General features: G+C 51.1%; 12 protein-coding genes across 12 annotated transcripts; 2 read left to right on the forward strand and 10 right to left on the reverse strand.

Moving 5' to 3' along the window:
* Positions 1 to 402: 402 nt before the first annotated feature.
* CLUP02_05639 (carboxylesterase) lies at positions 403 to 5192 on the forward strand (the record flags this gene model as incomplete). Its single annotated transcript, XM_049284645.1, has 14 exons — positions 403 to 503; positions 675 to 799; positions 996 to 1347; positions 1628 to 1721; positions 1869 to 2087; positions 2177 to 2353; positions 2410 to 2551; positions 2664 to 2737; positions 2924 to 3341; positions 3397 to 3994; positions 4532 to 4574; positions 4736 to 4859; positions 4946 to 5082; positions 5154 to 5192. The coding sequence occupies 14 exons, from the start codon at positions 403 to 405 to the stop codon at positions 5190 to 5192; spliced, it is 2643 nt and encodes an 880-aa protein (XP_049141788.1).
* Positions 5193 to 5403: 211 nt separating this feature from the next.
* On the reverse strand, positions 5404 to 7107 carry CLUP02_05640 (uncharacterized protein; the record flags this gene model as incomplete). Its single annotated transcript, XM_049284646.1, has 8 exons — positions 5404 to 5551; positions 5643 to 6062; positions 6140 to 6277; positions 6405 to 6621; positions 6682 to 6723; positions 6779 to 6869; positions 6959 to 7003; positions 7060 to 7107. The coding sequence occupies 8 exons, from the start codon at positions 7105 to 7107 to the stop codon at positions 5404 to 5406; spliced, it is 1149 nt and encodes a 382-aa protein (XP_049141789.1).
* Positions 7108 to 8363: 1256 nt separating this feature from the next.
* On the reverse strand, positions 8364 to 9971 carry CLUP02_05641 (uncharacterized protein; the record flags this gene model as incomplete). Its single annotated transcript, XM_049284647.1, has 8 exons — positions 8364 to 8501; positions 8548 to 8861; positions 9046 to 9149; positions 9216 to 9253; positions 9355 to 9509; positions 9568 to 9757; positions 9839 to 9859; positions 9930 to 9971. The coding sequence occupies 8 exons, from the start codon at positions 9969 to 9971 to the stop codon at positions 8364 to 8366; spliced, it is 1002 nt and encodes a 333-aa protein (XP_049141790.1).
* Positions 9972 to 11055: 1084 nt separating this feature from the next.
* Positions 11056 to 11376, reverse strand: CLUP02_05642 (uncharacterized protein; the record flags this gene model as incomplete). The annotated part of the gene is made up of 3 exons (XM_049284648.1): positions 11056 to 11190; positions 11238 to 11264; positions 11335 to 11376. The coding sequence occupies 3 exons, from the start codon at positions 11374 to 11376 to the stop codon at positions 11056 to 11058; spliced, it is 204 nt and encodes a 67-aa protein (XP_049141791.1).
* A 932-nt stretch (positions 11377 to 12308) lies between these two features.
* CLUP02_05643 (methyltransferase domain-containing protein) lies at positions 12309 to 13926 on the reverse strand (the record flags this gene model as incomplete). The annotated part of the gene is made up of 9 exons (XM_049284649.1): positions 12309 to 12462; positions 12515 to 12934; positions 13008 to 13145; positions 13232 to 13269; positions 13340 to 13494; positions 13548 to 13589; positions 13640 to 13730; positions 13795 to 13824; positions 13876 to 13926. 9 exons carry the CDS (start codon positions 13924 to 13926, stop codon positions 12309 to 12311), a joined length of 1119 nt encoding a protein of 372 aa, XP_049141792.1.
* A 672-nt stretch (positions 13927 to 14598) lies between these two features.
* Positions 14599 to 16126, reverse strand: CLUP02_05644 (UMTA; the record flags this gene model as incomplete). Its single annotated transcript, XM_049284650.1, has 8 exons — positions 14599 to 14692; positions 14764 to 15183; positions 15285 to 15422; positions 15476 to 15513; positions 15579 to 15733; positions 15796 to 15837; positions 15897 to 16014; positions 16076 to 16126. The coding sequence occupies 8 exons, from the start codon at positions 16124 to 16126 to the stop codon at positions 14599 to 14601; spliced, it is 1056 nt and encodes a 351-aa protein (XP_049141793.1).
* Positions 16127 to 16195: 69 nt separating this feature from the next.
* On the reverse strand, positions 16196 to 16819 carry CLUP02_05645 (uncharacterized protein; the record flags this gene model as incomplete). The annotated part of the gene is made up of 5 exons (XM_049284651.1): positions 16196 to 16277; positions 16302 to 16478; positions 16543 to 16589; positions 16647 to 16684; positions 16756 to 16819. The coding sequence occupies 5 exons, from the start codon at positions 16817 to 16819 to the stop codon at positions 16196 to 16198; spliced, it is 408 nt and encodes a 135-aa protein (XP_049141794.1).
* Positions 16820 to 16924: 105 nt separating this feature from the next.
* On the reverse strand, positions 16925 to 18492 carry CLUP02_05646 (UMTA; the record flags this gene model as incomplete). The annotated part of the gene is made up of 9 exons (XM_049284652.1): positions 16925 to 17018; positions 17079 to 17498; positions 17562 to 17699; positions 17774 to 17811; positions 17892 to 18046; positions 18100 to 18141; positions 18195 to 18285; positions 18356 to 18388; positions 18445 to 18492. The coding sequence occupies 9 exons, from the start codon at positions 18490 to 18492 to the stop codon at positions 16925 to 16927; spliced, it is 1059 nt and encodes a 352-aa protein (XP_049141795.1).
* A 712-nt stretch (positions 18493 to 19204) lies between these two features.
* On the reverse strand, positions 19205 to 20100 carry CLUP02_05647 (TAM domain methyltransferase; the record flags this gene model as incomplete). The annotated part of the gene is made up of 3 exons (XM_049284653.1): positions 19205 to 19628; positions 19687 to 19819; positions 19884 to 20100. The coding sequence occupies 3 exons, from the start codon at positions 20098 to 20100 to the stop codon at positions 19205 to 19207; spliced, it is 774 nt and encodes a 257-aa protein (XP_049141796.1).
* A 2109-nt stretch (positions 20101 to 22209) lies between these two features.
* CLUP02_05648 (uncharacterized protein) lies at positions 22210 to 25221 on the reverse strand (the record flags this gene model as incomplete). Its single annotated transcript, XM_049284654.1, has 4 exons — positions 22210 to 22842; positions 22916 to 23294; positions 24345 to 24367; positions 25201 to 25221. The coding sequence occupies 4 exons, from the start codon at positions 25219 to 25221 to the stop codon at positions 22210 to 22212; spliced, it is 1056 nt and encodes a 351-aa protein (XP_049141797.1).
* Positions 24982 to 26103, forward strand: CLUP02_05649 (uncharacterized protein; the record flags this gene model as incomplete). Its single annotated transcript, XM_049284655.1, has 5 exons — positions 24982 to 25072; positions 25123 to 25187; positions 25574 to 25661; positions 25735 to 25960; positions 26013 to 26103. 5 exons carry the CDS (start codon positions 24982 to 24984, stop codon positions 26101 to 26103), a joined length of 561 nt encoding a protein of 186 aa, XP_049141798.1.
* An 85-nt stretch (positions 26104 to 26188) lies between these two features.
* Positions 26189 to 27674, reverse strand: CLUP02_05650 (uncharacterized protein; the record flags this gene model as incomplete). Its single annotated transcript, XM_049284656.1, has 2 exons — positions 26189 to 27552; positions 27605 to 27674. The coding sequence occupies 2 exons, from the start codon at positions 27672 to 27674 to the stop codon at positions 26189 to 26191; spliced, it is 1434 nt and encodes a 477-aa protein (XP_049141799.1).
* Positions 27675 to 27842: the final 168 nt, after the last annotated feature.

Raw genomic sequence — 27842 nt, forward strand, 5'->3', positions numbered from 1 at the left:
GAAGTTGCAGAATTTCCGAATGCGGATGGGCAAGATATATCGTCGTGGTTGCTTCAAGCCTTCAAGCCCTTCACAGTGGCCAACCACAGCGAGACGCCAAACACCCTCCGGGCGAAGGGTGATGCTATTTTTGGATTTCGTGGTTGAACACCACATGCTGAGTGGGTGCCTCCACGGCTAAACCCGCCATTCGGAGACCTTCGTCAAAAGGAGACAGCGGGCGCCATGTGTAAGACAGACAGCCTGATGCCATCTTATATTGCTCGAAGCAGTGTGGCAGATTCGTCTTACCAACGGTATCACGAGACAAGTCAGCTGGCTTCACTTTCTCACTTTACCTTTTCGAGGTGCCGGCTTACCTAACCCGGACGCGACTCGGCACCGAGTCGGAATACGACAAGAATGGACACCCGGGAGCTGAAGATGTCTCGCCAGCGCTATTTCTGGACCTTGCGAAGTTTTTCCATGGGCCATGAGTCCATGACTGCTGGAGACCTTCCCCAGTATTTCTTGCTTCATCTAAGCAACGGTCCCTTGAAAGATGCCCATATTTACCCCGACCGAATGCTACAGAATAAGGAGCAGTGACGCCAAAAAGCAGGGAGCGGTAAGAGCTCTGTGACAGCGGATAAGGATCAACAAGAAATTCTCGAGTCTTGATCCTTGGCACACAGAGGGGAACACGGCCAGCACTCGCGCAAGGATAGAAGCTCGTCGACGGGCTACGAGAACGCGGGAAGCCTCATCTATCAGATGAAGCGCCAAGCCGGCAGCACCCTGCGCAGAGGGAGGAACCGTAGTCCCCTACGCGTGCGTGGCCGTGTTCGTGCCAGGAGCTCTCTGTTACCGGTGCTGTTTGAGCCTGGAAAACTTCATCATGATTCCCTTGTCAGGATGAACTAAGTGGCCGTGAACTACTTGGACAAGTCGGCAACTGATCAGAAGATAGCAACGGGGTATTTTTGCGTCAGTTTTGCTCCGATGCGATCAAACAGATGACGATGCCCATGTCTCTCCCTCGGTGAACCACTGCCGTCCTGTTACCGAAAACAGCGAGACCCCAGCTCTCCGGCGGCCTGCTGTTGGACTGTTGGACAACGCTCCAGTGTTTCCAGTGGTCCCCTGGAGACTGGCGGGGGGTTCGCCGGGTCTCTATACAAGGACTTTCTGGCTTCCAGAACCCTCCTGGCCAGCTTTACCTGCGTGCCCTGCGTCAAGCCGGCCAACAGAGAACACAGGCCCTGGCGACGTCACTGCAGATGGGCCACTTGGCAGTGCGCTGACACAGCCCGTGCCCCCTATCAAGTTTGCAGCGCGCAGCCAGCATGGGGGCCCTGGCGTGGAATTGTAGATGGGAGATGGCAGTTGTGTAGTGCGTGAGGTGGGCAGTATCACCCCAGAAAACCCGCATTTCCCACCTCCCGGATCCCTTCTTCACTGAGGTGAGAGGAGTTGGGGTACCTGGCCGTAGCAGTTGGGTAGGCCAAGCCAAAGTGAACAAAGACACGCTCGGCGCCGCCAAGGTTCGACACATTCCATATTGTCGTTCTCAGCGATATCAATCGTCATTCCGAAAAGTGGCCCACCCCTTTCTCTTTGGAACCGATCAACACCCGTACATCTACAGCCTCTTCTCGTCCGAGACTGTCCGCAGGTCCATCTACGATCCCCTCAAGACTCATCTTCGGCGTCTTACCCGCGCCATCTCACTGCTGCAGAGAGTCTGTGAGACTGGCACGGATCCCTCCTCGGAAACGACATGCAGCAGCCGCTAGTCTAGCCTCATTCTCTCGCATTCACTCACTTGCAGTCTCGCTCCTCCTGCTGCTTTCCCCCGCTCGGCTTTGGGCTCTTGTCTCCCGAAGCAGAGCAGACGGCTTCCCACGGTGGCTCTCACGTGGGATCGCGCAGCGCCGCCGCAGCCCGCGGGACCATATGACCTCGAAACATGTTCACCCCTCCTTCGACCCGTCATGGAGACGAGGAAGTTCAACTGGCGGAGATACTCTGCGCCAGTTGCCATCGCCAGCATGATCCTAGCGGCCCTCTCCGTCGTCCTCTACTTCAACATTCGTGAATATCTCGCTGTTCGAGATGGAGTCCGATTTGATGTCTCTACTTTTCCCCAAAATTCCCTGGCGGTACGTCGCACAAGAGTACTGACGCTGCGTGACAGGCCAACTTGCCGAGGGTCACCGTCGATCTCGGCTACGCGAGGTATTCTGGGAATTCGCTCCCGAGCGGCGTGAACCAGTTTCTGGGAATGCGGTATGCGGCGCCTCCGATAGGAAATCTGAGATGGAGAGCACCTCAAGATCCTGAGCCGAAAGAGGGCACGACAGATGCCATCGATGTAAGGCACCGGGCCGTGTCGTTGGATCGAGTGCCACCTCGCTGACAGAACCTCAGTTTGGGCCCATTTGTCTCGGGACGGATGTGACTTATCCTACTTCAGGTCAAGACGAGGACTGCTTATACGCCAACGTCTGGTCGCCAACAAACACGACGGCTGACTCGAAGCTTCCTGTATGGTTATTCATTCAAGGCGGTGGTAAGGTCCCCTCCACTCATACGACATTGCTCCATTTAGAGATGAGAGTCGACTCGTGTTCATGCTCTTGTGTGTCATTCTCTTCTCGAGCTCTGATCTGACACTGCTTAAGGTTACACTTCAAATGCCAATCCCAATTGGAACGGCTCCCAAGTTGTAGATGTCTCGGGCAAAAAGGTTGTCTTTGTAAATTTCAACTACAGAGTTGGACTTTGGGGATTCCTGGCGAGTGACCGGGTTCGAAAAGACGGCGAGCTGAACGTGGGACTTTTGGACCAGCGATTGATGATGAAATGGGTTCAGACTCATATATCAAAGGTAAATTCTCATAATGTTTCATGCCATTTTCATTCGTACTCACACGCACTGCAGTTTGGCGGTGACCCAAACCATGTAGTCATCCACGGCCTCTCAGCCGGAGCAGGCTCGGTCGCCCTCCACCTCGCAGCTTACGGCGGACGCGACGACAAGCTCTTCATAGGCGCCATGTCCGAGTCGGTCTTCTTCCCCGCGCAGCCTCGTGTTCCGGAGCTTGAGTACCAGTTCAATCAGACGCTGGCTAAGGTAGGCTGTACAGATGACAAGGACCAGATGGGCTGTCTGCGCGGTAAAGACATCAAAGCGATCCAGGACGCCAATATCGCATCGCCATTTCCGGGGAGGGCGGCAAACCCGCACTTTTACTGGACTCCATGTATAGATGGCGATATTCTACAAGATTATCCGTACCGGCTCTATGACAAGGGTTCATTCATCAAAGTCCCCGTCCTCTTTGGGACAGGAAGTAACGGTTAGTCCCGTCATCCAATTGCAATCACGACCGAGGTACTCACATACTCCTTTAGAGGGATCCGTTTTCGCCGCCAACGTCGCAACCCAAGACGAATTCGTCTCCTTCATGACAGACAACTACCCCAAACTCACAAAGAACGAAACCGACCCGATGCTGCAAAAGTACCCGCTGTTGCCGCCACTCCCGAACCACAACGTCTGGTTCCCGTCCACCAGCCAAGCCTACGGCGAGACGACCTTCATTTGCCCCGCCAACACCATCATGAACGCCTACGCGGCCGCCAACCGCTCCGGGACGAGCTGGTCCTACCGCTTCAACGTCCAGGACAACGACAACACGGCCTCCGGCCTCGGTGTCCCGCACGTCTTTGAGGCGCCCGCCATCTTTGGCATCGACGCGTGTCCGACGCCCGACAGTTTCCGGACGTATAACAAACCCATTGTCTCGCTGATGATGAAGTACGTCATCTCATTTGTGCGCGATCTCAACCCCAATACGTATAAGCTCGCGGGTGCCCCAGACTGGGGTGACTGGGGACGGAATCAGTCGCGGTTCGTGTTTGAGTTGAATAAGAACCGGATGGAGAACGTCGATGATGGGCAGAGGGATCGGTGTAACTTTTGGAAGGGGATCGTGGAGGTCATGGAGCAGTGAGGGAGGGCCTTTTTCTCAGATATTAGAGCACCGCGGACCATGGATAATGAGGCGTTTGCATCTGGTGGGTTGGTTTCTTGGTTTTCCTGTGCATACGAGTAGATGGCATATCGGGTTGATACCAGCATTGGATGATACACATAATGTGTCTATTTCAGATTTCTTTCTACTGCATAATTGCAACATTGTTCTTAAATACGTGTCTTTTCCTCCACGGACTATTGATCTTCTTCACCACGTAATAGCTTCTTATTGCAATATAATGGACCTTAGTGAGAGAGTATATCAATGCCACTAGAGTCGTTTGACACTAAGTGGACGCAGTAGAAAACCAGCAGGGAACGACATCCCAAATGGGTAAAGTCAAGGGAAACTGCGCCGCAGATTCGGGCACAGAACGGGGCCAACCTGCATGTGCTTACGCTCAGCAAAACCACCGCCAGTAAACGAGGCCTGAACTGGACAGTTGCGTCACGGACATGGCAAGGTGCCGCCTTTCTCTCATGTGACTGATGTCGTCGACCTCAACGCAGTGGCGCGGCGCAAGGCAGCCGCCTCAACATTCGAAACGAGTCCGTACATTGTCGTGGGCTTTTCATCCCCCTTCCCGCCGCCCGCAGAAGAAAGCGAATCTTGTGAGATCATAGAGTCGGTTTTTTTGTTCGACTCTGCGCAAGCTTCTCCGTCTCATTTGTAGGATTCAGTTTCGCGCTAAAAAGACTGATAACCGGAAAAAGATGCCGTTGAAGGACACCCAAGCTGAGGTTACACGGAAGGATGAGGAAAAGTCGGAGCGTGAAGAGCAGGCTGTGTATGATGATGCGGACTGGGAGCATGTGGGGGCATCTATCGATGAGAAAGGTATGCCTATGCGTTCAACGTTTTTCAGATCAGTTGGGAGAAGCATTCCGAGTCTGGGAAAAGTCTATGAGTTGACGGCGCAGTAGAAACGGCTGAAGAGGAGCGTACCGAAGATGAGGAAGCCAGCCAGCCGGGTCAGGTAGCCTTCGAGAAACCGGAGCGCCGGTGGCAGGGACTTCGAAGACAGGAAGATGAGGCGAAAGGGAATGTTGTTTCTGAGCTTGTGAGTTTTCGTCTCCTTTCTGACATGACGGAAGAGGTAGTGAAGCTAATCGTGGCTTTTGTCTGTGGTAGCTTTTCTTCCTAGCTGGAATATTCCTATGGGCTGTCTGATGCCTCACTTATGAGTATTAGGGATGAATCGTGGCCTCTATAGCATGTCTCGGCGTTCGTCTTATTCGCTATGAAATGAAAATGAAGCAGGCGCTTATTTCCTTGGAGATGATGCACTACTTACATCCTTCCAACACGCATCATTTGCCTTCCCACCAGTGCCTTCACCAAATTCAACTCCAGCTGACCGCGTTGTTCCTAGTAGCTGTGTTCAAGTCGCCGCTGCCGGCTGTGGACTGTTCGCCGCTGCCGGTTCCGATGGGGAGGTGGCGGCCTCGGCGGGGGCGGCAGCTTCAGGCGAAACGGGGTCCGGAGGCACAGAATCTTCCTTCTCAGGCTTACGTCCAGTAATATAGAATCTGGTCAGAGACGGGTTAGTAACGGTCTATGACCCCCATGAGATTAAAACAGTGTGTGAAAGAGCCATGTGGGAATGAGGGTAGTGCTTACACAGGCCAGTAAGCGTGAATATTTTTATCCTTAATATCCTTCCGGACTTCCATGAGGAAGACCTCGACCTCGCTGCGAGACCAGTCGTGGCCGCGGGTCAACGCAGCCATGGAGAATCCTTCGAGACCCGTGAGCATGTTCTCGCAGTTCCAGATGCCGATTTCTTTCCACTTATGTTCCTTCGGCCACGAGTTGCTGGGCCACTTCGTCACCGTCATTTGGACGTCGGCGAAGCCAGCCTCCACCATGACATCTTTCAGCGGAGGAACTTTGGCAAAAGGGCGTCCAAATTTCTCTGAAGCCTCCTGGAGTAAGGCTGCCCATCTGAGCAGTGCAGAATCGGGTTTCAGCGTTCCATCGTCGGAGGTTGGGGCAAGGTCGATTTCTTGCAGTTCGACCCACCCACCTGGCTCGAGGTTACTTTGGGTTGTGTCTTGTTAGCTATCTATATTTCTCCAGGCAGTTTTATCGGAAAATGAGACAAGAATTGTCCTCACTCGTAGCACTTCTTCAGATAATTTGCCCAACTGCTGATGCCTGAAGTGATGACTCTGCTATGAATGTACTGGAAAGGTCGCGAGTACAACCACGGGTCTTCAGCATCGTCGACTTCGAATCGAACGTTGGGAGGTACACTGTAAGAACTCATCAGTCTCTGCTTTCGGGAAGTACATTGGGGTTGATCCGTACTAGGTAGGTAGTGTTGGAGACAAGTCAAAGGCAAGGACCTGTAAAGATATTTACGTCAGTTATAATTCGAACTTCCTTGTTCCCCGCTTGATTATGCAATTGTCTGTATGGAGCTGAGCTGAGGGAATGCTTGCCTCCGATTCTGGGTGCTCGTCTCCAAAGTCAAGAGCCCAGATACCGCTGCCGGTGCCCACATCGAGAACTCGCCCGACCTTGGCACCAGGTTGACAGGGTGGAGCAACACCGAGATTGTTGTCGGTGACAAGAAGCCACATTGAATGGGTCAAATCTGGACGCATCGTAAATGAGAAGAAACATCATGGGGAGGTATTCTTTGGCTCATACGTACCCAGTCTCTCCAGCTCTCTGTCGTCGTTGGGAATGATGTACGCTACTTTTGAGTCAAAGGTGCTGCGCAATCAAGTAAGTTACGTAAATGGACCTACTTCCATCTTTGTACCGGTGGTAGGTTCTGCCATTCTCCTGTCGATACTCGAGAATGGACTCCCGAAGGCTGGTGCTTGACGAAGCCACACTCTAAATCAACAAAACGGCGTTCAGCAAGATTTCTTGTAGGCTTAAGTGAAGGCAGCGAATCAAGCATACAACGAGGACCCTTAACTTACACTTCCAATTTCTGACTGTGAGTCTCCTTGAACTGAGTCCTCCGGCTTTGAGGAGTGTTAGGACTTGTCTAAAGAATGACTTCATGTTCGTGATGGCATACCTCTTCTTGATCGACGGCAAGCAAAACTGGTTCGTTGTCTTGGGACATGTTGCACGTTCTGAAGTCAACTATTTCCGAACTCAACGGGAAAGATTGCTGATGAGAGACTACAGAACACAGCGCGATATCGGATTGCCAATAAGCTATAAACTGTGATAATAATCGAAGTTGGCGCGGGGGGAAGCAACTGTTTTGTGGCGAGAACAGAAGAGCTTATGCGAACCCCTCTTCGTGGCCAGAGTACGCTGCGAAACCAACAGGCAAACACGCATATGCACCTCGGCGGTGCATTTCTCTCATTGCAGAAATTTGTGGACCTATAGGATTCGCGGTCGAATGAGATCTTGGGGGATTGAAGCGTTAATGACAGCTGGAGGCAGATATCTCCAACCGAAGGGTTGCGTTGGTGACCGGGATACTAGTTTCTGGGAACCCAGAATCGGAAAGAGATCCGTATCCGCGGCACAGGTGCTCATCCACATTTGCTGCCAAGGCGAAGACTCGGCAAACAACAATGACGGACCTTGTTTTCGTTCCACGATAAATTTAATGCGGTATAAGGCCATGTAGTCGCGGCACGCTGAGGGCTTGAGACATACCAGTGTTCAGTCCAGGTCAAGACGAGAACAGAGAACGCCATAGACCTGAATGCTTTCCCAAGAGCACAAGGGTGCTAACATGCGGTCACGAGATCTGCGCACCAGCACAGGGTGATAGCATAATAGGCTCTTGTGCGAAATGTGACCTTTTGCTTTTCATGTACTTGCCATTGACTTCTGAATCCGGCTTGCTATTCGTGGAGTACAAGGCATCACATCCCTGCGATGCCCCAGGATGGACCTAGACTAAGGCAACTAGAGCCTAGATCCCGTCCCGAATGCAAGATTTGCTCAACAACATGAGGCTTGGGAATCAAGATATCGAAGGAAAACGCTTTTGTGTATACATTATCTTCTTAAAAGAACAGCGACTTACATCTGTTGTTGAATAAGTTAAGTCACACACTATCATATTCAGCATTCTTCTCTTATCGGTACTTAAGTCTGCCTTCAGCACTATCCTTGTTTCCCAACTGGGAGTGAACCCTCCAGATCTACATATGGATTGGAGAATTCATCTCGAGTAACGAGACCGTCAATTTTTGATTGCAAGTTACGGGTCCCGCTTGCCGAATTCCTCGTTAAAAACGGACAGCCCTGTGGACGCAAGTCTGTGAAGTTGAAGGTGCGCATACTGGATGTAAGACCGTTCCTCTCGAATTCCTTATTTCCATCGACTTCACGGGCCTATCAGTGGAGCCTAAGTCAGAGTCGGAAGAAACAGAGGCCATAGTGGAAATCAGGCGCCGAGTACCCACCAACTAATATGGTTTGCGTCCGATGATGCAATACCTGGGTCGAGTCAACATCATAACGCATATCTGATTGCTGAGAATGCTTACGCTGGCCACCATGCATGGATGGTCCTATCCTGGATATTGTCCCGCACATCAACGAGAAAGTCTTCAACCTCGGTGGGCGTCCATTTTAGGGCGCGCGTCAAAGCCGCCATTGTGAAGCCTTCAAGGCCGCCAGAAACGTTCTCGCCATGCCACATACCAATTTCTTTACACTTTAGGTCTTTAGGCCAAGTGTTAGTAGGCCACTTGCATAGACTGAGCGACACATCCACAAATCCAACCTCCACAAGTAGGTCCTTCAGTGGCGGGATATCGACGTAGGGGCGGCCGAACTTCTCTGATGCCTCAAGTAGAAGACTACACCATCTCATCAAAGGATGCTCGGGTGTGAGGGTGCCATCGTCTGATCGCGGAAAGAGATCGAACTCTTGTAATTCAATCCATCCACCAGGTTCAAGATTACTATATTTCCCCTTGTCAATGTGTAACTCATGCTTGAGGTTATTTAATTTCCGGCACAGTTCACTGGTAAGCCTGAGGTGTATAGACTCACTCAAAACAGCGACGTAAATAGAGCTCCCAGTCACCAATACTGGATGTCATCACCCGGCTATGGATGTAGGAAAAGGGCCGCGACCAAGTCCAATCTTCCTCGGCATCGTCAACTTCAAATTTGACGTTCGGGGGCACGCTATGGGGAAGTTAATTTGCCAGGAACGATTTCTTGTAAGTCAAGCCTTTGTTGCAGTCAACTCACTAGATTGGAAGAGTTGGAGACAGGTCGATACCATATACCTGTGACGCAGTTTCAGTCAAACACTGTATATTCAAAACATGTGTAGTATCAAGGAATACAGAAGCTTTGAATACGTATTGGCGGCAGCCCACAATCTTACCTCAGATTCAGGATGCTCGTCACCAAAGTCGAGGACCCAGATGCCGGAGCCAGTTCCGACGTCAAGCACCCGACCGACTTGGGCACCCTCCATGCAAGGTGGGGCCATGCCAAGTTTGTCATCTAGAGCAAGAAGCCATAAGTGGTGCTGTAGATCTAAATCAAATGTTAGAGAAACGACTGAACAAGGGATGTGATCATTTGGAAATTTTACCAAGCCTGTCTAGTTCCTTTTCATCATTAGGTAGGTTGTATTCTATAGCCGGGTAAGAGAGAGTCTTCCAAGGAGGGACTGAAGCCTGGAAACACGTACTTCCATCTTTGTATCGGTGGTACGTCCTACCATTCTCGGTGCGATACTCAAGAAGTGATTTACGAAGACTGACGCTCGATGGGACTATGCTCTAGAGGATGAAGGAATGTGTCAGTTATTGGCAGCCCTCAAGTTTAGGGCAACACCCCCTGTAGCGCAGGCTTGAACTTACATGCATATCTGCTATACCTTCCTGTTTCCGCATCAATTAGCCCACGTCTGACAGAAGATTTGTCTTCGAATCGAAGCCATTTTTCCCTTACATCGTCCACATCAAGATCGGTAATAATGTTGTCATGAGCCATGGCGGCCGTGCGTATTGGCCCTTCTGATACTGCTGTAATTCTCTCTCCGGGTCTTGATTTCAAGTATTATTGACATGGTATGCCAAAAAAAATGTTAAGAGAATTAACAGTAGCGGGGGTGGAACGCGGGCCTTGCAACCCTTTTGTGTGAAGTCCAATCCCGACCATGCCAGTTCGCCTTTGGCGGACCCCTCTTGGTCGCCAGAGACTCCAACGGACAAGCATGCATATGCGCGTTACTCCTGCGGCACAGACAGCTGTGGACCTGAAGAACACGCAGCGCGTTGGAAGGTCACCAGGTGACGAGATTGAGCTTTGGACATGGGGGGAAACAATGTTTCTTGCGGGTGGATAGCAATGTCTGTCACTCCAACTGCCCAAGTCCTAGTCCACTCATCCTTGTTCTCGAAGGCTTTTGGACGGCTTTTGGGCGAACGCCGGCACTAACAATCCGTTATCTGTCAAGTCAAACGTGCCAACTACGCTGAGCTGTTCCCATTTACAGACTAAATGTACCAAGGTCGGGCTTCGAGAGAATGCCATCCCAAGGAAGATTACCCAATACGGCCCTTAAGACGCTGCCCAAGGTTACTGCCTCCGCCGGGACTTTCCGTTGGGGCATGATCAAATTGTGACCAACTTCCACTGCATTAAGTCATTCCCCTAAAGTTCCTCGAATTACAGATCTGCAGGGTTGATGATGTCGTCGTTCGGAGCCGTAATACTGGAGGACTGAAAGTTCCCCAACCCATGCTACGCTCCCGAGCCGCGCTAGGAAGGGCTGATTAGACTGAGGTTAAATGCAACCTTCGTACAACCACACAATCGAACTGCACATCTCGGAAGCCTCGGGTTTTATAATTGAATTCTTGACTACATAACTGAGATATATGGCATATTTGGGCTCACAAGGCCCAAGGTATCTAACGATGACCCAAACTACCCCCGATGAATCCTCTCACTATTGAGCACTCATACTTTCCTATGTGTGCTCTGCCTCAAGACGTAGCCGGAGATGACGGTTGGGCTGAGGGAGAAACAGGAGCCTTCGGGGACGCCGGAGTCGGGGGAGGAGGAATGTCATTCACATACTACCATCCTTGTATCGGTGATAGGTCCTGCCGTTTTCAAGACGGCAATCAAGAAGAGAATTGCAAAGACTGGTACTTAATGAGGCTACGCTCTGGAAGATGAGACGGTGTGTGAGATTTTGACCTTCCTCTTCAGTCTGGGGTGCTGCCTCTGACAGCACGAGTTTGAACTTACACTTCCCACTTCTGAATGAACATCATCCTATCATGTTTACAGTCAGTATACTTCTGAAGCAAAGTTGGTTGTATGACGGAAGACTAGAGCCACTTACATCGTCCACGTCAAGCACCGCGGCGTTATTGTCATGAGCCATGTTGGCCGTGTCGAAAGCTGCAGTCAATCTTACTGAACCACAGTACCGGGTCAAGTTTGTCAACAAGTAAGGTATGTCACAAAACTCGGAGAAAAAAAGGACTGAAGAGTAGCAGCGATGGGGGGTAGGACTGGGCTCTACAATCCCTTTTGTGCAAAGCACAAAACCGGCCTTGCCAATATGCCCCCGGCCAACCCGTCTTCTTCGCAAAAGGAACCAACGGGGAAACATGCATATGCGCACCGATGGCATTGCCACCGCGTTGCAAACAAATGTGGAACTGAAGAAGATGCGACCGAATAGGAAGGTCCAACTTCGGTCAAGGGGAAAATAGTGTCTCCCACTGAATGGATGGTAATGCTTGTCACATCTGACCTCGGCCGCTCCCATCCTTGTCTGCAAAGGCTCGAGGCAAACATCGAGACTGTTAGTCAACTAGCGTTCCCTTATCTATGCCGCTGGTGTCAACATTGTGCGGTTGCCAAGATGCCAGCTCCACGAACAATAGAGCCTGGCTTTCAACAATGGAAGCCCCGTTCGAAGAAGACCATTCGGCAAGTGAACGGCAACGTAAGCCATAAGCCATTTGGATAGAGAAATTACGGCGAGCGGAAGCTGTTTATTATTTATGTCTAAGCAAGTCACGAAATAACGTCTAGTTATTCCGTGATTGTTCTCTCAGCAAGACATTAAAGCAGGCATGCAGAATTAGAACCGAAGCCGCCCCTCCATCTCTAGTGCATGCCTTCATGGTTGCTAAGAGATTGAAACTTGCAGCTTGGTGCCGCTGTTTTTTGCCCGTATGATTCGTGGATTGCAAGTCGATCTATCCCTGCAAACCCCTGGGTAAGACGGACACTAAAGCGACTAGAGCCGCTAGATCCCGTCTCGAACGCAACCTCAGTCGACAACCGTGACTCCGAACAATGTCATCAAGATGAGCTCGGTGCTTGGGCCTGAGAGGAAGTAGAAGCAGGAGCCTCAGTTGCAGCTGGAGCTTCTGATGGAGCAGGAGTCTCTGAGGAAGCAGGAGCTGGGGCAGCTGAGGTTTCTTCCTTATTTGGCTTGCGTCCAATGATGGAGTAGCTAAATCGAGAGTCAGAATGAACCTGATAGCATAGAAATGAATGTGACCTACGTTGGAAGGTAACCGTGAATTCGCCGGTTGTTGACATCCTTCCGCACGTCAATGAGGAACACGTTAACCTCTTCAGCAGTCCACTCAAAGGCCCTGGTAAACGCTGCCATGGTGAAACCCTCGATGCCAGCTAGGCCGTTTTCTAGCTGGAGTCTGCCAAGTTGCTTATACTTGGGGTCTTTGGCCCAGTCGTTGAGCGGCCATTTGAATGCAGTGATAGCAACGTCAACGAATCCGGCAGCCTGCACCTTCTCTGGGAGGCCTTCGGGATCAATGTAAGGACGCCCAAGCTTGATCGTTGCCTCTTGCAGCAGCTTGCTCCATTTGGAAATCGCGTGGTCTGGGGTCAGCGTCCCGTCATCAGAGTCGCAGTATACAGCAATCTCCTGCAATTCGACCCAACCACCAGGTACGAGGTTGCTTTATTGACACACGGATTAGCTTATGCGGTAATCATATGCAGATCGCAACGTAGAAGGATGAATAGACTTACTCATAGCACCTGCGAAGATACAAATCCCAGTCGCTGATGCTGCCTGTCATAACACGGCTGTGGATATAATTGAAAGGCCTTGAATACGTCCATTCCTCTTCGACGTCATCCACCTCAAATCTGACATTTGGTGGCACGCTGAAAGAAATATGTGTTAGCCGATTTTTGCACAACACCTTAGTTCTATGAGCGACGCCTAAGAAAGGGACAAAGGAGTCGCATACTAGTCAGGAAGGGTTGGAGAGAGGTCAATACCCAGGACCTACGGGAAACAAAAGTCAGTCAAGTATGTTCGGAAACAACTGTTCTCAATGTTACGGGAATCTTGGTACCTCAGCGTCGGGGTGATCATCTGCATAGTTGATTGCCCAGATGCCACTGCCGGTACCGACGTCGAGGACTCGTCCAGCTTCAGCATCCAACTGCCCAGGCGGGGCCATTCCTGATGCGAAGTCCATTGAGATGGCCCAAAGCTCATCCTGCATATCTATGGTGAATGTTAATGAGGGTCTGTATAGTACATGAGCTAGTGGATTCTACCTAGCCTTTCCATTTCCCTTTCATCGTTGGGAATCGTGTATTCTCAGTCAAAGTTAGAAAAGCTCTTCAATAACAGGCCAGATTAAACGCACTGCCATCTTTGTACCGGTGGTATGTTCTGCCGTTCTCGACGCGGTAGTCCAGGATTGAGGCTCGGAGACTGGTGCTTGAAGAAGCAATGCTCTGTGTCAAGCATGTAAGTAAGACTCATGATACGTTCAAGAGTCGGAGTGTAGCTTGCACATACGCTTCCAATATCTGACCGAGCATCTTCATGCTAAACGAATTTAGAACAGAATCACAGTTCGGGAGGGCATGGTGGCCTTACCTGATCGTCTGCGACGATTTGGGGTGTTATGGTGGTGCTCGGTTCGGCCATCTTGGAGGATTAGAGCTTTGGCAAGTCTCGTGCCGATCTTGCTGTTTGCCTTTCCAATACTGACGATATCAGAGCACTACTCCGAATGTAAAGAATCCTAGGACAGGGTGATGAAGAAAACTGTTGAGGGGTCATTCATTGTTTTTGTGACAAAGACAGTCGATCTCGGCCCGCCACCCCTCTTCTGGGCCGGGGGTCGGCGAAGGAACCAACGAGCAAACATGCATATGCATCTCGACGGTGCAGTTTCCCCATTGCAGACAATTGCGGGGCAGAAGAGACTATGGTCGAATGAAGAGATAAAGAATGCGACATGGGCATGTAGGGACAACTTCCAACAGCATCCCGCGATCTAACCACTTGCCACTTCAGTCATTTAACCCCTGCAACCGCAAAATCTGGACTGCCCACTATCGGAAGCCGTCCCGTGTCCGCGGTGCGCCAAACCCTCACCCATGTCTTCGAATTCTTGATGCCTCGGTCGAATTTCCAGTCTCGGTCAAGGAATTACACAGCCAGGTCATCGATTTCCTTCGGATGATGAATGTTGATGTTGCCCAATAAATCCCCTCAGATTGGATTGGGATTCTCACCAATCTGCCCATCCCCCGAATCAGCTGTAGCCAAGCTTGATATTTTCCAGCGAGATCTTAGAGATACATGAAGATAGGTTCACTGAGTTGAAGACGGAGTTGCTGCTGCATTCTGATCTTCAGGCGGGGCTGGAGTGGCTTCTTTCAACGGCTTCCTGCCCACAAGAGTGTAGCTAAAGAGACAGAGTTATCAGTCTTAGAAAACATTCTTCATGAGAGTGATCCAAGATCAAGAGAAACTTACATAGGCATGTATGAGTGGATTGTCTTGTCCCTCATGTCCTTACGAACACCCACAAGAAAGACTTGAACCTCCTCCTTCGTCCAATTGTGAACTCGGGTCAAAGGTGCAAGAGCCATAGCTTCAGCGGCATCCACGAAGTTGTGGAAGTTCCATTCGCCGATTCTCTTGTAGTGGTCGTCTTTTGGCCAGGGGTTGGAGGGCCACTTGAAATCCTGTTGGACGACGTTCTCGAACCCAACATCGACCATTGCCTCCCTCATCTCGGGGATAGGAGCGAATCTGCGCCCAAACTTCTCTGCAGCTTCTCGGATGAGGGAAGTGAATTGGGCCAGAGGCTTCTCAGGGGGTAGAGTATCATCGTCAGCTTTGATGACAAAATCGCCTTCCTGAATCTCAAAATAGCCACCGGGGACGAGATGACTATCAGACAAACAAGTTTGTCAGCTCTGATCGTGAGGCCTCGCAACGAGAAATCGTCAAGACAATGAGCAATGTGAAGACCGTCGGAGATTCATACTTACTCGTAGGCTTTTTGAATGATCTTCTTCCAATCTGAGATAGACCCGTTCATGAATCGAAGGTGGACGTAGTCAAAGGGCCGAGAATATAGCCATTCCTCCTCGACATCGTCGACTTCAAATTTGACATTAGGAGGTACGCTTAAACGCATCGTTAGCAGCTTTGCGGGTTTCACTTGGGAGGGTTTACACACTCTCGTGGCTGAATAGGAGACAAATCGACGCCTAGCACCTATGTCTCAATGTCAGATACCTTGTCCTCTCCTTAACAAAACTCTGGTAGAAATCGGCACCAACCTCCGTCTCTGGGTGTTGGTCACCGTAGTCAATGGCCCACAGGCCAGTTCCGGTGCCAAGGTCAAGAACGCGACCGACTTTTGCACCTTCGTCACAAGGAGGAGCGAATCCCAATCTCTCATGAAATGTGAGGAGGCAAATCTCGTGTTGCATATCTGATATATTCAAGTTAGACGAATAGCAATTATACAAGAATATCCCAGGATTGAAGACTTACCCATCCTGTCACTCTCCCTGTCGTCATTGGGCCACGCATATTCTGATTTATGTTAGTAGATCATTGGTAACATGAATCTACAGCAGGGAGGATAAACTGACTCCCATCCTTGTATTTATGGTAGGATCTTCCATTCTCGATTCTGTACTCAAGGATAGAGTCCTTTACGCTAGTGGTTTCTGAGCGAATGCTCTCAAGATCCTGTTCGCTGTCGGAAATCTGGTTCGATGCTCATCAGTATTTGGTCACCAACTCGCACGATGTTTGCACAGATTCGTACTTCGTCCTCAGCGACCAGGTGAACCTCGGGGTCGTCCTGTGCGGCGGCCATGATGGCAGTGTTTCAAGGCTGTCCTTACGAGTATCTTTTGGTATAAGCGAATGCTCGGGTTTCCTGTGCCTAAAGACTCGCGAAGTGCAGACCAGTTTCGGAACCTCGCGAGGTGATGATGGTGCGAAGTTTTTGAACATGGCCAGATGAACTGACCCCTCATTGTCAAACCAACCTATGGGCTGCCAAACGCGGCTTGCCAACCGGTCGCCATCCACATTGTCTACGTGCAGCGCGCATGATGCAGGCGAGCGGCGACGTTGCCTCTTTGCAGACCGAAAAAACTGGAGATGCGGCAGGGAATAGGAGGAGGCTTCCCCCGCCGCGGGAGGCGGGCTTAACACCCGCCAGGCTAGTGTCTGTTTCTTAGCCGCACCAAACGACTAGAGGGTTCTCAAAACAGACAACAAACACACGTTTGCTCTGAAATGTAGCGATAGATCTCATCCTCTTGTCGGCCATCCTAGGTCAATATTCAACAGCGATAAGTCAATATGATTTCCTACCACTCAGTATCAACAAGCTTTGAGTCAATAGGCAATGGGGCACCCAGCATGACTGAGGGGAAATCGACTGAGTTTATTAAGCAACTATTCGAAGGCTTCAAATCAGTGTTGTCGGTGCCACACTTTCTGATAGGCCAGTCACAACTACCGTTGTATCATATAAGACATCTTCGAAGTTCAGAGCCATGTCATGTCATCTTCCCAGAGAGGCCGATATCTGAGCTGAAATCTGGCAATCCGTCTTGATTAAGCGATCAACCAGCATGATAAGGCCTTGTGAAGGCCTTGTGAATCACTGTGGTGAAGTTGAGACCTCAGCTGGAGTGGTCTCAGTAGCCGCCGGCTTAGTCGCCGCCTCCAATGGCTTCCTACCCACAAGCGTGTAGCTACAACGTTGTCAGAAAGAATTTCAGCACGGATGAGCACGAAAGCACATTTGGACTTACATGGGAAAGTAGGAGTGAACCTTCGGGTCCCGAAGGTCCTTCCGCACCTCGGCGGCGAACACCAGGACCTCCTCCTTGGTCCAGCCGTGCACCCGAGTCAACGGCGCTAAGGAGACAGTCTCAACTGCGCCACCAAAGTTGTGGTAATTCCACTCCCCGATCTTCTTGTACTTGGGGTCCTTGGCCCAAGGATTCGTAGGCCACTTGAAGACGGTCAGCTCCACGTCTTCGAACCCGACCTCTGTGAGGACGTCCTTCAGATCAGGAACATGGACCAGGGGCACACCCATCTCCACGTAAGCTTCGCGGATCAGGGCGCCGAATCTAGACAATGCCTTCTCGGGGGGCAGTGTTCCATCGTCGGCGGCTGGGGACATGTCTGACTCTTGTATCTCGTACCATCCGCCGGGCGCGAGGTGGCTTTATGTTTGGAAAGGGTGTCAGATATCCTTCGCGGAGTTGTACTTTAGTGATAAGACTTACTCGTAGGCCTTCTTGATCATCTTCTTCCAGTCGCTGATGCCGCCCGTGATGATTCGACTGTGAATGTAGTCGAATGGCTGTGAATAAAGCCACTCCTCCTCGATATCATCAATCTCGAATCTCACATTAGGCGGAACGCTGTGAGAGACGAACGATCAGTCTTCTGGGTGTCTTGTCATGGCCAACCGGTCTCTCATGCGGAATCAACATACTCTGACGGCTGTACAGGAGAAAGGTCCATGCCCAGCACCTAAAGGACAGGTGATCGTTAGCAACCTCTCGATCATTGCGTTTAAGGAGTAAGTGGCGTCACAAAAATTGAAGACTCACTTCGGCTTCAGGATGCAGATCCGCAAAATCGATCGCCCATAATCCAGTACCCGTGCCGAGATCGAGAACACGACCAACTTTTGCGCCAGGCTCACATGGAGGTGTTGTGCCGAGCTTTCCATCCCAAGTGAGATAGAAGATCTCATGCTGCATATCTGATAACCCCTGTCAGTGGGATAAAACACTGGCCGGTGATAGTCTATCTTACCAAGTCTATCGAGCTCTGTCTCATCATTGGGAACGAGGTATTCTATCGAGCTGGTCAGCCGCTGGATGCAGTCGGAGAGCGCCTGCTTTACCTACTGCCATCCTTGTACTTATGATAAGTTCGTCCATTTTCTTGGCGCCACTCGAGCATAGATGCCTTGATGCTCGTCGTCTCTGATTGAATACTCTGTCAAAAGAGCAGCATGAGTAAGGAGATCTAAGTAGTGAGAATACTGCGAGATTGGTGTTGTCCTTACCTGGAGATCGGCCTCGCTGTCGGTCACGTCAACCTGAACTTTGCATTAGTTGTCATCTACTTGGTGTTTAAAGTTGCAGTTACACGTACATGGTCTTCAGCAACAAGCTGGACCTCGTTATTCACGATAGAAGCCATGCTCGCAGGTGCTCGTTCGCGCAGTTAACAAGGTATCCAATCTTAATGTTTCTCCTTCAAACAGAAATATGGGCAACGTGAGAGCGTGAATCTTGACGAGACGCAAAAGGCGTTCGGGCAGCGGGGGAGGCACAGACTTGTCTATTTGTTGCGACCAAAACATTCGATTGTAACCCCCTCTTTCCGGCCCATGTTTCTGAGCAGGGCCAACAGAACGAAATGTGCATTGCATAATGCAAGTACGGCGGCCAAGTTGTCTCCATTTAGAAAGGAAAATGTGGGACGGAGAGGGGACCGTCGTTCGTTGCTTGGTATCGAGACGCCCAAACCCATGTTAGAGCCGTTGGATGCAACGCCCGACCTTCTGAATCTGTCCGGAGCCGAGGCGAAGGTCCGAGTTACCCCGGCTTCAGCCACACGATTGATTCGCTTTGTGTATTTGACGAGCCGTGCAAAGATTGAGTTCTGTTTCTTTTGTATTGAGAGAAGAGATGATGCCGAATAGAAATAGAAGTTGGGCTTTACGGCGTCTTCTTTGTCGTTCCCGCTTCCTAACCATGTCTTGCCCCAAGGTAGTGGCATGGTTCTCAGAATCTCTGTTCAATTCTCTATTCTTCCTTCGATTCTGGCTTCCGTCCAACAACAAAATACCTAAGTTGCTCAAGTCAGCATGCAAAGCGTGTTCGACAAGTGATCATGAAACAGAGATGGCTTACATGGGGACATAAGTATGGTAGTTCTTGTTAGCCAGGTCCTTCCGGACTTCAGCCAAAAAGACATTCACCTCCTCCCTAGTCCACTTGTGGGCGCGCGTCAGAGGCGCAGTAGAGATAGCCTCGAGACCGGCGTTGCTATTCTCAAAGCCCCATGCGCCCAGTTCCTTGAACGAAGGATCTTTGGGCCAGGTATTGATGGGCCACTTGTACCGGCTCAGCGTCACGTCCTTGAAGCCCACATCGACCATCAGTGTTTTCAAGGAAGACACCGAGACGTACTCTCGCCCAAAGATGGCCGCGGCCTCCTTGAGGAGGTTGCCGTACTTGGCCAAGGGGCAGTCGGCAGGAAATGTGCCGTCATCGGACTGGAACTCCATCTCTGGCTCCTGCAACTCTAGATAACCGCCAGGTTGGATGTGACTTACACTCATTAGTAGACAGCTATTGAGCAAAGGCCGGGAGTAAAAGTCGCGCTTACTTGAAACATTTAGTGAGGTAAGCCTTCCAGTCTGCGATGCTTGACGACATGAAGCGACTGTGAATGTAGTCGAACTGGGTGGTGTAGGTCCACTCCTCGTCAATGTCGTCGATTTCGAACTTGACATTCGTAGCTACGCTGGGAGACCCGGCCTCTTAGTCCTCTCTCCCGATAGCTTCACGAATTCAGAAACCTACATGTCTGGCTGCGTAGCAGATAAATCAACGCCGAGAACCTGTTCACAGTCAACACGCATTCAAATTTCATCACTTTTGAGCTTGCCTCGGCTTCGGGATGATCGTCGCCAAACTGAATAGCCCAGATTCCCGTGCCCGTACCAACATCCAATACTCTGTCAACCTTGACATCAGGCTGGCATGGAGGAGCTAGTCCGAGCCGACCACCGAGGGTCATGAGGCATATGTGATGTTGCATATCTAGCAGTGTCAGACAAGTAAGCCACATGCGTGAGATATCTCAAGGACTCTGTAGAGGTGACATACCCATTCTATCATTCTCTTGCTCATCATTGGGAATCACATATTCTCATTACCGATAGTCAGCACGGCTTTACAAGAGACATGGAGCGTGTTGCTCACTTCCGTCTTTGTAGCGATGATACGTTCGCCCATTTTCGAATCGATAGTCCAAGATTGAGCCACTGAGGCTGGTGCTCGAGGAAGCAATGCTTTCAATATCTGCTCGATTGTCTTCCAGAGCCTACGACTGCTATAAGCTCGAGAGAATGGAACCTGTCACATGGCCACAAACATACCTGTTCATCCGCAATAATTTTGATCTCGTGATCGACTTCAGCCATGATTACAAGTGTAGGTTGGGCGAGAATGACGTGCTGTAGTTTATGTACGGTGCGAAAGAGTCGACAATTTGAGCAGAGGCATGGGAACCGAGGAAGAGAGGAATCTGGTCAATTTTGTGGAAAAGCAACATGCCATCGCTAACAACCCCTCAATCAGACTCGAATCAAACCAACGAGAGAAATGCACACACAACGCATGCCACCGGCGAAGTTGACCCTTGGCAGCATCCTGGGTGGACCCGAAAGAGCTGCCGCCGAATGGAAAGTGAAGTCCTCAAGGCAGGGGTATCAAAAGCGATGTCCTTGTTCTGCATGGTCCTCACACTTGCTTCCACGGTGACTGACTCGATATGTGACTGACTGTCCATCCCTTTCCCTGAATGCGACTGGCACAACCAACATGAACCTCAATCTCTTCTTTAGTTTCTGCGAACAAGATGACAGCACACAGGTTACTAATCGGAAGGTCTAATACGTGTCGAGGACAGATCAACACCAAGAACCCGAGGCGGACCAAATGTCAGTATACGTCCAAAGAAACACTGTACATCGATAGGCGGAACTTACTTCGGCCTCCGGATGGTCATCGCCAAATTCGATAGCCCAGATACCAGTTCCCGTACCGAGATGAAGGACTCTTCCAACCTCAGCGCCTGCTTGGCAAGGGAGCGCAAGACCGATTCTGCCTTCCAGCGTCATGAGGCAGATGTGGTGCTGTAGATCTATCGGAACGCCATCAGATTCTAAATCCTAGGACAACAGTAATGTGACAACTCTCACCTAGTCTACCCATTTCCCTCTCGTCATTGGGGATATTGTACTCTTGCATTTCTATTAGATTCCCGTACAAACAAAGAATCAGAACTCCAGGTCAGATTGTGAACTCACTCCCATCTTTATACCGATGATAAGTTCGACCATTCTCGAAACAGTAGTCTAGAATCGAATCGGAAACGCTTGTGCCAGACGAGGCGACACTCTCAGAGGTAGTTAGCACATGCTAACCCACTCATAAAGGAGAATCTAAATGGTTTACTTCGACTTCTGTCTGGTCATTGTCTACAAACTAATTACATAATACTTGTCAGCCCACTGCCACGAGGAGGTACAAACGAGGTTTTCAAGGACACAGTACCCCATCATCGGCAGCGATGACAACTTCGTGTTATTTACATACACAAAAATCAAGTACGTGGACTGTCGACAACCCATTCTACGTATCAGTCGATCTCGATGTGGGCGGGTATGTTAGACGGAAGCCCCCGCCCCTCAGCGTGCCGTCCGGGAAGTGGATCTGCCTTGCGGATGGAACCGCGGATGAGCACCCGGCTCCGGCCCGATTCCCGCGGAGTCAACCAACTTGAGGCATTTCCAGTGAGCAGCTGTCCTGCCCCGTAGAGGTTTTGCAGGTACGGTTACAATAGTGCGTTCTCCGGGGATATGCTCAATGATGAAGCCGGAGTAAGTAGTCCATAGTCGACGTTGGTGAATACATGATGTCATGAGAGTTCTCATCAAGAAATATGGCGGTCGTCAGGAAGTCAAAGATCTGAATATGATTCATGAGGACTGACAAGGGATGATGCGCTTAAACCAAACACCCGTATTGTTACAGCCCTATGGAGGCCATCTAGACCTGGTCCGATTATACATGTATCTAGCTCCAACTCCTAGCTTAAACCAAACAAAAACAAAAGCTCACGTCACTCCTTTGGGAACAGCTCCGCCGAGATATCCTTATCCCTTCTCTGGTGATTTGTCCGGCTAGAGCTGCTACCAATGACCGTTGGCGCGTCGCCGTCCGTGTCGGGGTCGTATTCGGCATCATCCGCATGTTTCGCCTTCTTCAGCTTCAAGCTCGCTCCATCGTCCGAATTCGCACCCTCCTCGCTTGCCGAGTCGGCGTCGTCGTACGGGCTGACACCTGCGTGTCTCGAGCTCCAATCGGGGTCATCCTCTGGAAGTCGCTCGTGTTCGTGCTGCGGCTGCTTGATGAAAGAGTCGATGATGTAGTACTGCATGGCGTTCATAACGAGCGGGAAGAACATCATGACGAAGAAGATTTGCAGCTGCTCGTTGCCCTCGGTCCACCGCAAGGCCCAGTCACCGACGCGCGAGATCCAGGGCAGGAGGAGGAAGATGATGAGGACGCAGAACTTCATGCCAAACAGGCCACAGAAGTAAATGAAGGACTGCTTCAACCACCACCAGGCGTTGGGAGGTGTGCCATAGTTGCCGGACCGGATCGACTCCTCAGGCTTGCCCAGGGGTGTGTAGGCAACGAGGCCTGTCAGAACGCGGAGAAGTACGATGAGGATGGGGATACCGATGGTGGTCTGCATGACGCATATTAGTACGATGCCGGAGAGAGAGAGGAAGCGAGTGAAAGGAAGCGAGTGGGTTGCTTACATCAATAGCGAGATTGAGCAGGTAAAAGGAGCACGGGTTTGGTGTGTAGTCCTCGCCGCGTCTCATCAACCTCTGCGCGTTGGCCGTGGTTGCGGGGTCCAGTGTCACAGAAAAGCGGCCTGACGTCAACATTGACATGAAGATGTTGGCGATGTGGACGAGAACCGAGCCAAACACCTGCTTCGAAACATCGAAGAACCAGATCTTGACTGGACGTTGTGGCCGCTCTCTCCAGCGCTTGAAAACCAACGACAGCAAGGCAAGGCCGCCCAGGGCCGCCTGGACAATGAGGGCAAAGGAACCGAGCAGGCTGCACTCGCCATTACCACCTTCTTCGCCCTGTGTTGCAGCGTGGGTAGCCGTGGCCGCGGCGACAGCACTCGTGAAAGTCGCGACGGCGCCGTCGAGGGCTTCTGTCGGGGTCGCGATAGGGATCATTGTGTTTGCTGCTGCGTCGACTGCTGCTGTTGCTGTAGCTGCTACGAAGGCGGCGAATGAAGTAGGAACATCTTGGGCGGCAGTCGCTATCAGGTAGGGTGGCGGAGGGGCCATTGGCCTGGCCGGGTCGGGGTGTGTTGGAATGGGACTAGCAGAGGGAGGGACAGAGAGAAAAAGGGCGGTCTCGTGCGAATGACGGGGTGATGTTTGGTCGGAAGGGGGGCGATAAAGCGGCCGTCGGTATGTGGATGACGTTCTTTTGGGGTGGGAGGAGGGTCGATCGCTTTAGGTCGAACAACGGGTTTTTGGCTGACGGATTAGGAGCGAAGGCGAGACAAGCGCATGCAACCGCGTTGTGGATTTGGGGTACCGTAGGAAAAAGGAAGGAATTTGAAAATTGGAAACCGGCGACCAAAGGAAGAAGCAACACAAGTAATAAACCTCCGAAAAGTCTGGGCGAGGAGGGATGTTTAAGAGAAGAGGGAAGAAAGCAAAAAAATAAAGAGAAACACGGAGATAGAAAGAAGAGGAGCGGGCCAAGGTGTAGCGAGGAGCGGACAGGCAAAAACGGTGATCGTCGTCGGGGATTGATGGGCCAGAAGGGCGGGCTGTCACGAGGCGGAGTAAGAAAGTGACATGCAGCACAGACTTGGGGGAGCTTCAGCCTTCAGCTTAGGCAACTGCGGTAGGTGAAGGGTTGATATCTTGGCACCGTGGCGCCCTGATACCGAAGTAGGTATGAGCCACGGTCAGTGAGCGGTCTGGCGTTTGTGTCTGTTCGAGCGAGCACCTCAGGATGGTGATGATGATGATGATGATGATGAGCAGATCTATTGGTGGTAGCTATTGATGAGTAAAGGTACGATACCACGGATACATACAAAGAGTAAGGTAGGGAATTAGGTACTGTACGTACAATGAAATGGGAGAAAGGTAATGGCCGGGTCCTGACACAAGCTTACTTCTGATTGGGCTTAGCGTCTCCACATACCTTAACACACCTGGCTTTGCCGCCTTGGGGGATCCTCCATTAGTCACTTTCCCACGGCCCAGACTTGCCGTAAACTCGCCTGGAGCAATACTTCCTCTGTATTACGGAGCACCTACAGGCTACAGGCTAGGGGGGCGGATAGACGGAGTCAGGACAGGCACGAGGGGGGGCCACTAGCCAAGGCTTGTGTGTAATGTTGTTGGCTTCCACGGGTTTTACAGTTTGGAGCTTGGGGGCTCGGGTGGATCGAGGCGAGATTAGGAGATTTTAAAAAGGACGGAGAGACACCGCCGTCTGGATGGCACCGCCGGCGAAAGACATCACGAGATTTGTCCTTTGGCGTAAGGTACCTATCTACCTACCTAATGTAAGGTGAGGTAAGCTCAGGAGGCCGCGGCCAACGAGCGGACGACGGACCGGAGAAATCACCGCCGTTTAAGATCCACCACCCGACCTACCTACCTACCTCCTTAAACTAGGTACCACCATCACCACCTATTTGTTTCTACGGATCGTATCATGCAAAGGCCAAGAGGCCTTAAACCATCAATGTGGCTGCAGCGGCCAATATCCGTCCCAAAAACCATCTGCCCTGTCTGAAAAAGCCGTTGACCTGGGCAAGCCACAACAGGACAGAATGGGACACAAGTCTGCCAAACTCTCGACACTCTCCTGCACTAACAACCTAAATGCAGGCCGGCCTGGTGCCGAGAACCCCGATTTACGAGGTTCACAGGCGCTTGGCCCCATGCTCCCCCCATTTCCCCTGTCTCCGCAGACCACCGAGTCTACCCGCCGGAGCCATTGAATCGAAAGACGGCACCATCTCCGGTCCTCTTGGAAGTCAGGTACTTACTCCATAGACAATCTGCTCCATTTCGCGAAACGAAGCCCAAAAGGAAGATAGGGCAAAAGAAAAAAGGGATAGGAGGATCCGATACGAGGTCAAGAAACAAACCACAAATCCTAAACCCCAAACCCGTTCGAAAATGCGATACCGAAGACTTTGATGTGTAACTTAGTTGGATCCCGCTATTATTCGGTCTCACTCCATTTCGGACTCGTGCACGACTCATCGCCATCTATCAATAGAACCATCGTTCCTTTGTTGTCACCAGCTAACCATCCATCAAAGAAAAAGAATTGTCACAAAAAAGCCACTCCTCTGCTGTACTATACCTATGCTCCAGCCACAACCTCGCAATGTCTCGTGCTCCCAAATCATAAAGCCGCCGCTGACGGGCCAGGCGATTCTCTTCCCACAAATTTGGCTTTGCCCAGGCATCCAAACTCGTCCCGAGAAACTGGTTGCCCGGGGTTGCCCAGGGCAAACATAGCCCCCGTCTCACATCTCATCTGCATGGAAGCTGTCATGGAACGTTGACTTCAGGGGCGCGAGATTATCTCATCTGCTTGTTAGCTTTCCCGATGTACCACGGCATTGCGCATCAAAGCCACTCAGACAATGCATCTTCCAAGTCAAGTACTGCGCACTCGTTCTTCAGCTCGGGGTTGGAATGGGGACGTACGGGCACTAGTGTGAGGTTATCATGGAGTGGAATGTTTCAATCTTCGACTTTTTCGACCATGTTCTGGCCGCTGAATGTCAAAAGATTGTCTTTCTTTTCATGGTATAATTACGATAGGCGAGAGTCTAATATTGCCAAGTCCCCGTTCCAAACACGCTTTTTGCATCCTATGCGCCAAAATACCTCGCAGTAGCCAACATGTTGCCATCATAATACCTTTCATCCTGTAGTGAGCCCAGTGAACATAAAACCAATCTAAAAACAAAACAATCGAAAAAAAAGAAAGAAAAAAAAAAACCACCCCATTCTCGACCTTTAAGCTATCACCAGCTTGTCCAAAGCAACACGCGCAATCTCAATAATCTTCAGGCAGTGCCGATTCTCCTTGCTATCATCCTTGCCCTGCGGAACCATCAGGTGCTGATCCGTATGCAGCATCGGATGGGGTAGCCCGGCCGCGACCATCTCATCGAGCTTGTCATGCCGGTTATTCGACCGATCCTCCATCTGCTTGATGACGTCCTTCAGACCAAGGTGATGGTAGGGTACCGTAGATCCCGCCCCATCTGATCTCTGAAAATCGTGTCCGTAGATGTCGACTTTCAGCAAGCCTCTGACGGATAGCCTCCAGCTGTCGGGGTCCATCTCTCGGTTGTCAAACGTCTCTATCGCGCCGCAGTCGTTCTCCCGTCTACTAAGCTCGCCCCACAGCCCGCCGTACTCGGCGAAACGGAACGTGATATTCCTCTTCTCTTTCTTGGCCTGGGAGGCTTCGTTGTCGATGAGCTCGAGAATCTTGGCGTAGGCGTTGGCTGTGGACGGGAGGATGGCGCCCAGCATCATCATGTTTTGAAATGCCTGCATTAGAGGCGGCTTTGTTATATCTGTAAGACTGCAGGAAGGGCAGTGGATGACGTCGTGGGCCACACGAGCGGCGGACCTAGCTATGGCCATTGCAATCTTGACATCGTTTGGCAGTCTCGATAAGGCGTCCAGGGAGAGGAAGATTTGGGATAGACAGGAGCAAGTGGTGTTGTTGTATGCTTTCGGTGCCCCGTCCACCTCTTTGCCAGTTCCATCCTCATTTTTGGTGTTGCCAGATGTGGATGATTCCGGCGTGCTTGCGGCAGCCGTGTGAGATGATGTCTCTGATGCCGTAGGAGGGGAGAGACTAGGAGCCGTCTCGGGCACTTGCGCCGAGAGCAGTTCTGTAAGGCTTTTATTGATATCTTGAGGTAAATCCTCGTCAGCAGAGTCACTTTCGTCAAAGTTGATGCCACCTAACAGGTCAACACCCGCAACCCCAAACTGGAAGTCTCCATTAGGGAACCGCGGCTCGGTGTATGCCATGGTCAAGCTCGACAGCTCGGGCGGCAGCGTCGAAGGCGGCAAGCCTTCCAAGGGGGAGAGGAGGTCAAGGTAGTTCATGCTAGAGTAGTCTTGGGTGAAGAAGGCCGAGAAGTCGGTGTCTAATGTCGGTTGCGTCATGAGTGGCATCTGCGTCTGCTGGTCTTGGTTCTCGGGCTTGTCGGGGGAGGATTGTCCTTCAGCCTCCTCGACGTGTCTACGCTTCCTTGGCCGGCCCATCTGCTTCTGGGCCGAGTAGACACACCTAAGGCCCTCCCGCCGACATCTCGAGCAACCTTCAGGTTCCTTGGTGCAAGCCAGCTTTCGTGAACCTTGTATGGGTTGTTAGCATCTATTCAATTTGGGCTTGAGACCCTCACTTACGACACTCATCACACGCGCGATGCTTCACGACACCGGCCGCCGACTTGGACGGGCTACTACTCTGAGGCATGATTTGATATGGACAAATGTGATAGGGGACTAGAGAGGCGTTGTCGTGGTTGCCTGACAATACCGATGGTGGAATTGTTCTGATTACTCAGAACTTCCCAGAGTGCTGGGAGTGCGGCTTTCGGGAGGGTTATATGTAGGTGACGGAGAGTTCGTAAAAGTTGATATG

Source organism: Colletotrichum lupini, chromosome 3 (genome assembly GCF_023278565.1).
Source record: "Colletotrichum lupini chromosome 3, complete sequence".
Lineage (NCBI taxonomy): Eukaryota > Fungi > Ascomycota > Sordariomycetes > Glomerellales > Glomerellaceae > Colletotrichum > Colletotrichum lupini.